An 8485-nucleotide genomic window follows, 5' to 3' on the forward strand; every position below is an offset into this window, starting at 1 on the left:
GTTCCAGGTATGAGGGACAACAGAAAGAATATCAAATTGTCTAGACTGAAGAGTACATTAAGGAGAGTAGTATGTAATATTCTTGAAAAGGTAGGTTGATGTCAGGTTTTGAAAAATTTAAAAATGTCACCTAGAATAGTTTATACATTCTGGTGGTAATAGAAAATACCTGGAATTTAAGTGGTAAGGGAATGACATGTTAATACCTGAGGTTTAGTAATATCATTTTCAACTCAAAGAGTTTCTGTTTTCATGACTCATAAGCAAGTACAGACTAGACTGAGAACCAAATGAAAATTACAGAATCTTGGAGTTTGAAGGGACCTGAAATAGAATGCATGCTCCTTGAAGGCAGGAGTTGTTTTTGGTCTTTGTATTCACAGGACAAGGCATATGGTTGGTGCATTTTTTTTTGTGCTTATGAATTTAATTGAGATCATTTAGTCTCAAGCCCCCTCACATTATAGATGAGAATATCAAATAATTCACATCACTCACATTTGTACAATGTATTAATGTTTGCAAAGCACTAGATACACATTATCTCATTTGATCTTTACCACAAATCTTGAGAGGTTGATGCATTTCTTATCTTCATTTTACAGATGAAATAACTGATATTTAAGTCAGTTGATTTTTCCAAGGTCACACAGCTAATAAGTATCTGTAGTGGGATTCAAACCTAAGTCTTAATGACTCCAAGTCCAGCATTCTATCCACCAGTTCCTGCCACTGAAGCCCAGAGAAATTAATTGTCCAAGGTCACAGTTAGTAATAGAGCCAGTATAAAATACAAGGTTCGGCATGTCCAAGCCAGTGATATTTTTACCACATACCTTGCTATGTGTGGTAAATGAATTATGTCTTCATTTATTCACACATAGAGCTTAAGATTGTTGGAAGATTTCAAATTGTATTTGTAGTACTTAAGTTAATCTTAAAGACAGGCTGTGGACTTACTATTTGGGAAAATTGATGTATGTGAACCACCTATTGCCCTATAACTATTTCTTAAAATACTAACAAAATACACATTCAGTCCAGATTTTCATTACATGAACTTTTTTTCATCAACATCATTCCATTGGCAAGCAGGGATGTACAAAGAAGACTAGCAGATTCCAGATAACTGCCATTAGAGAATTTGCAAAATCATCTCCTGCTACAAACTCTAAGAAATTGTTTTTAAAGACCATAAATATATTCTACAGAAAAGCTTAAAACACACACACAGCCAAACAAAATAATACAAAACCTCTTATGAGGACAATGTAAAAATCATTTTCTTAGGAGTGAAATGAAACAATTTCTTCAAAGTTATACTTTCAGTATTTTTCATCAAACCACAAGGTCCCGACTGTGGCCATGAAAGAGGTAAATAGGAGATGGAGAATTAAAGATTCAGAAATATCACTAAAAAAGACCTTGATGTTTGAGTAGAAAAAGAGGGGAAAATGTGAGGAGCAAAATATTCTATATTAGCAAGTATATAGTGTGAATCTTATGTGAATTCATAAATTTTTCTTGTCTCCTGCATATGTCACAGGTCAGTCAGCATGAGAGAAGGTGTTATAGTGGAAATGACATGGGACTGGAAATAAAGAAGCTCAAATTTTAGTCTTAATTTTGTGACTAATTTTGTGTCTGAATCTGGGCAATTAATTTCATCTCTCTAGGTGTGATTTTCATAATCTGTAAAATGAAGGGGTTATAATAGATGACCTCTAAGGACCCTTTTCGTTTTAACATTGGGGCATTCTGAGTTACTACCATAAGCCTGTGATGATTTTGTAGACCAGCTACCCTCTCACACGTTTCCTCACTATATGCACACACCAATATTGGTCAATTCTACGCAGTACTTCTTGGAGGGGGGGCTTCCTCCATCTCTAATTCTAAGATCTGAGTAGCCTGCAGTCTGTGGTTATGCAGGCTAGTGGAGGAGACAATAATGGAGGTCAGGAGGAGAATATCTGTATCAGCTTATCTTCCTTATGTTCCTAGAAAGGAATTTCTGCAGCATACACAGTGATAAAATGAAGCCCAATGTATCGACACATAAGAACATATGTAATTGCAAAAATATCCAACCTGATTATCTGATTTTTGGAATACTGTTATTGAATAACAGGGGAAATAGCCATTACTTTTTTTGCAGGGGTAGGAAAACTGTTCTCCTTACCAAACAAAACTAGTAGAGGGAAGAAGTTATAGTCTTGGGAAAAAGAAATGGGAAAGACAATTAAGCAATGTTTTGTATTTTAAAACAATTGTCCACTACAATAATCATAAATCCTCTGAAAACAATGGTGCTGCTCCCCATTTCAATGGTAACAATAAGGTAGATATAATTTTTAAAAGGGGGTGGGTGGGGAGCATGCTATATAGTTTATTTAAAGAAGTGCCACTTGCCAAAAGATTAGACTAAAAACCAACAAACATCTTTAAAACAAAGCAAAATGACACATATCTATCCACTTTTATCAACAGAGAACCTTTGTAATTTGTAACCTGTACTTAAACCCCAAGTTCATGAAATCAGAGGTTTTCTACCCTGCATGCAAAATTTTACTGCATAAAATACTAGCCCACACATTTTGTTTGTACATCAGGAAATCTAAGCTACTGAAATTCCAGCATCATTAATAATATTTAGATCTTATAGGGGGAAAAGGGACACTATTTCATTGTCATCAAGATAAATTAAGCATTTTAACTTGAAATAAAAAGAATATGTAGTCAGTAACATTAAAAACACCATGCCAATATGAATATAACGTGGAGCTTGGAATCGGGAAGTTCTGAGTTCAAATCCATTTCTGACTCACTAGTGTATGACCCTTGTCAAATCACTTAATTTCTATGTGCCTCAGAAAATTCCTGTGTCTTATCTATGAAGTCTATAGGTTTTGATCAATGATTAGTATTGGGAATTCTCTATGAGCTTCAAAAGTTAAGATGAAGATTAAGCAATATGTAAGGTTAAAAGATATTTAATACTAGCTTAGTTATTAAATTTGACATCAATTTTCATAGAAATCAAGTTCCAAAATGTTCAAAATTCAATTTTATGGAATAAATTTATTGAGACAAATAAGAACTTTCAAGCACTTTAGTAATTAAACAAAAACATGGCCACTGAGCATTTACTGATTCTATGGAGTGGTTATATTCTCCCACGCTCTGATTCTCCTTTCTCCCACATACACACAACGGTTTTCCAGAAAGTACCTCTGTTATTTTGTTAGGATGGAAAAATTGTAGATTGCTTAAAGACTCCACCAAGCCTCATTTCTAGACTAGACATGGGTCATTAGGGTTGATAATACAGTAGAATTACACTTGCATCTGCATAAGAAGGTAACATCTAGAGAACTAGTAGTCTAAGGGAGAAATCTGCCCTATTCCTTACAGAGTTACATTTCAGGTATAACAAAATATGAGGCTGTGGCACCGAAAATTGATGAATTAATATTTGTGAATTGCTTTGAAAAGATTTAAATGCAGCACAAATATAAGGAAGGCATCGTTGTTATATAAAAATGCATTAATTTTATTTCAATCCAAGTATGCATTGAACGACCATGAAGTGTCTAGTACTGTAGTAATAGTGCTTAAGTACTCTTGCTTTTTTATATGAGAAGAAATCAAAATTAGGATGGTTCAGTGTTGAAGGAGGACCAAATCTTTAATATGTAATATTAATTAAATTAATATTTAGTAATATTTTTATTTTCATGATATTTGAAGTGTTCTACTATGTTCTTTTGCTCTTGCTTCTTTTAATGATTGCTTAAAAACTTTTTATGTTGTTTACCAAAATATATATTATAAATAATGACTTTTATAAATCAAATAAATAACAACAATTACTGGCATTCTTATGACACATTAGAACTTGCAAAGTTGTTTACATACATTTTCTTATTTCAGATAAAAAAATAAAACATTGAAAATGTACCCTATTGTTTCTCTGCTGGAAAAAAAAGAACTCAGAAGTTAAAAAAGTTTAAGTAGTGAGAACCCATCTAAAAAAAGGTACAATGCTCCCATATTTTTTTTCCTTTTCATCAATACATCATGACCAAACCTGACAAAATATCTAGCTAATGACTTCTCCCCTTGCCAGGTTATAGTTCTTTTTCTCTCTCACTTCTGCACAGGTCCAATATATATGGTCTGTATGGTACAATATCGTTCTGAATTATGCTATTCTGTTTTTTAAATGTTATTTTATCATTTCATGTTTATTAATCTTGTCTCCCCAGTTAGATTAAAAACTACTTGAGAATGGAGATTGTAATATTAATAGTATTGCATATCATTAATGTAACATGATATTGGATTAATAATATATTACATTAATATAGGATATGTATTTAATATGTATTAAAATTAGATATGTAATAATATGGCATTTTATGTGAAATATATAATATATGACTCACAATATGTAATATTACATTACATTACAATTATATAATATTACTATGTAATAATAGCAAATAGGTTTTATTTCTTTATCTCCTAAAACACCTAGCCTGATTTTAAGCACATATGAAGTACATTGAGAGAAATGGAAATGAAAGCATTCAATCCTTCCTCATTCCTGCTCCTATGTCCTTTTGGCTGGTGCACATGACTATCTGTAAGAATACTTTATTTAGTGTTCTTCGTAACCCTGAGAAGATCAGACTGCCAATGTAGCACCCAGGAGACACAGCAGGTGGCATAACTTGGGTGGAATTTAAAATGTGTCTGATCAAGCTTAAAAATACATAATGTAATGTATCTAATTATGATTGTAGAAGGTAATTTTAAAATGAAGAGGTCACTGTCACTTTATCCAATCATAGTCAACATTATTTCTAGGATTAAGGGGTAGAGGTAAACAATCACTTAATAATCCATCACAGTCATCTATAGATACATTTTTAAACAGTAACTGACAACTTTGCTGTGTGACATTTTAGGGTTGGCAGAAGGAGTGGATGTATTTTTGTCATTAGATAATCATTAACTACTTTCTTGTTTCCTTAGCTTGATTCAAAAAAATTATCGAAGACATATTTGATTTCTTTCTTTCACTGTGATAAAAGTTGGAGTATAGGGCTAAAAAAGTGGGAGGCCCACCATGTTCAGTCCAATATTCATTCAAGACTCAATCGATGATGTTATGACAGTTCCCACTGACAGCAAACGTTGCAAGTCTCAAATCTCAAGTTTCATCATCTGGCCTGTGCGTCAAGCTCTGAGTGTCAGGACTAGGATGGCTGAGTTTAACACTGCTGGCACTAAAAGGGCAGCCACACCAGGTGCAACTTTTGCCCCTAGTATAAGGTTTCATTTGCAAGATGATCCGAATAAATTTGTTGCGATGTAAGAGTATGACCCATGGCTTTTTTTTTTTAAATGCATGTGTCAAAACATGACTTCTTTACGTAAATTAATATTTCTCATGTAAGCATATTCTGTGCATGCCAAGAAGTTACATCAATCATTTCACTATTCGGTGCAATACTTTGTACAAGCTTCTTATTTGAGGAGTTGTCCACATATACTTTAAATGGATCATTGCTTCTCCCCTTCTTTGTACTGTAAAAGGGCAAAGAAAATGCAAGATTAGAGAGCACCTAAGGATGGCCAGGTATTAGAAGAAATTAAACTCTGGAGGCATTTATACTTTTGGCCTTCTCATGACTGAAAATATTTAGATACTTAATCTGCTTCAAACTGAGACACTGAAATTGAATGTAAATGTGTGAAAAGTCTTATTGAAGGAATTTTCTAGGAAGTGAAGTTGTGAAAGGGTGATGGTGGGAGTTGGGAGTGGAAAGTGGGCCATTGTTTGAACTTCAAAGGAGCAGATTTGATAACAGTTTTAGACAGAGAAAAATCTAAAGGTGGATTAAATAGTAAAATAGGAAAATGGAAGAGAACAAAATGCTTTTCTGATTTCACAAGTGCCTGGAAATGAAACTGAGGAATACAGTTCCTAGAGAGTAGGCAAAAGCAGGTCTCAAAGCTAAAGTGGTCAAGGAATCAGCGCAAGTAACAAATGGTCTCACCATTTCATTAGGATGAAAATACTCTTTGGAACATAATTTAGGGAAGTTAAAGGGAGGATCTGGGGAGAATAAGAAACCATTATTTTTGTTTATTTTTCTTCCTCAGAAAATTCTAAAATTTTGGCATATTTTCTTTTCTTCAAAAAAAAAAGGGGAGGTGGATTCTAGACTACTGGATGGAAAGTTGAATTGGAAACTGGTTAAGAGGCTTCTTTGGGAATCTAAGCCCTTAGAAAGGGGGATCTTTCAAGTTGGGATCCAGAAGATCCATGGATAGAGTTCAGAATGTCTGTGAACTTGAATGGGGAAAAAAATTACATCTTTATTTTCACTAACCTCTAATTGAAATTTAATATTTTCTTCAATTATGAAAGTAGGTCACAAATATTATTCTGAGAAGATCCCTAGGCTTCACCAGACTGCCAAAAGGGTTCATTGTGGCATGCTTGGGGGCACACACACACACACACACACACACACACACACTCATACACATTAAGAACCCCTATCCTAAAAGACAGAAATCTCGTTATTTCCAATTGTTGATGTATTAAACTGCATTACAGGAACTCTAAGGTCTTGAATTTTCCAGGGAGGTCTATATTAAAAAAAAAAATAGTTAAGAAACTTTTTGATGAGGCTTTGCACAAAGGACTTTCCTTTGTCAGCTCACAAATCCTAACTTGGGGTATAGAAAGTGCTACAGAATCATACGATTATAGATTTAAAGTTAAAAGAATTATTAAATGCCCCCTAGCATAACCCTTTCACTTTACAGATGAGAAACTGGATCCCAGAAATTTTAAGTGCCTTCTCCAAAGTCACACTGATAATTCATCGTAAAGATATGGTTCGAACCCTGAACCTCAGAACTCTTAAAACTATCCTGGTTGATAAAAATAATTTTGAGTCACGGTGATAATAGTGTGGGGATTGGAGGAGTGTGTGTGTGTGTGAGTGTGTGTGTGTGTGTGTGTGTGTGTGTGTGTTTGAGTTAAACTTTTTCTTTTATTTTCTCTTTCTTAATCTGTCTCTCTGTTGTTTGTGTCTCTGTCTCTCTGTCTTTATCTCTACTTCTCTCTGTCTCTGTCTTCATCTCTCCGTTTCTCTCGTTTCCCTATTCAGGAGGAGTGAGGGGCCATCCTTACCACCCTCCTCTGGTGACTGAGGCAGAAGGTGCAGATGGGTCGCGGGGCTCCTACGCTTCCGTAGGGGTCGCCACCCGCACCTCCTTCGCTGTCCCGCAGGCAGGGCAGATAGTGAAGCGGGGGGTGGGCCTGGGGACCCCCAAACGACTCTGGTGGGAACAAGAGCACGTTTTCCAGATGGGAGATGTAGCTGGCTGCCAGGCGCAGGGTCTCGATCTTGGAGAGCTTGCGGTCCGCCGGCTCTGTGGGGATGAGGGTGCGGAGTGCGGTGAAAGCGCTGTTGACGCTGTGAGTGCGGTCCCTCTCCCGGGCGTTGGCCGCCTGCCGCTGCTGGCTCAGGCCGACCACACGGCCCCCTTTGCGCTTCTTCTTGCCCTGGACACGCTGGAACTTCTCGGGGCTTCGGGGCTCCTGTGTCTTCCCGCTGCTGCTGCTGCAGCTGCTTTCCCGTTCCTCAGACTGGGACCTCATGTCCCCGCTGAGCCTGCCTTGGCTGACCCTGCCTCCTCTTCCTCTTCCTCCTCCTCTTACCCCCCCGACCGCCCTTCAACTCCATATCACTATTGCAGCAGCTGCCCCTCAGCGCCCCAGGCCGACGCCCCCCAGGTCCTCCAGCCGGAGCAATGACCTCGAAAATAGCCTTTAGGACCAGAAGGATGCTGGCACCCTGGGTGGGAGGGGGAGCTCTGAGGCCTATGGGGAGGTGGGGGGACAGAAGTGGGAGCTTCCCTGAACTTTCAGAAGACGCACCTGTTCTTCACTTCTGCTTACTTCTTTCAGGGGACTGGGTCCAAGGTGACTTTAACTCAAAATTTTGGGTAGACCAACTCCTTTTCTGTACAATTATTTTCCTGCCTCACTTCAGAAAGGCTTTTCTGTAGACCCAAACTCTGAGTCTAGGCCTGGAGCGTTTCTCCTGCCTTGCTCTCCCCTCTCCTCTGTTCTTTTCTTTTTGTATTTTTCTTCTCTCTACCCCTTTGCTCTCTCTTTTTACTTTCCTCTCTCTACTTTTCACCTCCCTCAGAAGTCTTCTAGAATTTGCCACTCAGCTGTCTCCCTACCTTGCTTGCTTCACAGGGCTCTAGTGGTCAGAGGTTATTTAAGGACCTATATTCCCCGTTGATACAACAGCTAGAGAGGCAGGAGGAGGGAAGGAGATAGAACTTCTCTACTTCCAATCACAGTGGAGTTTTCCTTCCCTCCTATCTCTCCCTCCCCTCGTTTCCTTCCTTCCTTCCTTCCTTCCTTCCTTCCTTCCTTCCTTCCTTC

At 37.4% G+C, this 8485-nt stretch overlaps 1 protein-coding gene across 1 annotated transcript; it reads right to left on the minus strand.

Annotated features, from left to right (window-relative positions):
• Positions 1–3118: 3118 nt before the first annotated feature.
• LOC138176477 (basic helix-loop-helix transcription factor scleraxis-like) lies at positions 3119–7704 on the minus strand. The gene is made up of 2 exons (XM_069107265.1): positions 7217–7704; positions 3119–5595 (listed from the first exon to the last, which is right to left on the minus strand). The coding sequence occupies exons 1-2, from the start codon at positions 7685–7687 to the stop codon at positions 5572–5574; spliced, it is 495 nt and encodes a 164-aa protein (XP_068963366.1). The 5' UTR covers positions 7688–7704; the 3' UTR covers positions 3119–5571.
• Between the last annotated feature and the right edge of the window lie 781 nt (positions 7705–8485).

The sequence above is a fragment of the Petaurus breviceps genome, unplaced genomic scaffold, assembly GCF_028583685.1.
Source record: "Petaurus breviceps papuanus isolate PSGF00001 unplaced genomic scaffold, PetGlider_PUasm1.0 89609, whole genome shotgun sequence".
In the NCBI taxonomy this organism is placed as follows: Eukaryota; Metazoa; Chordata; class Mammalia; order Diprotodontia; family Petauridae; genus Petaurus; species Petaurus breviceps.

Bases quoted from the DNA above. Each gene is read 5' to 3' on its own strand.
- LOC138176477 (XM_069107265.1), bottom strand. From the start codon at position 7,687: ATGAGGTCCCAGTCTGAGGAACGGGAAAGCAGCTGCAGCAGCAGCAGC. The intron at 5,596-7,216 runs GTAAGGATGGCC...GCCCTTTTACAG, and splicing joins TCAGTCACCAGAGGAGGGTG to TACAAAGAAGGGGAGAAGCA.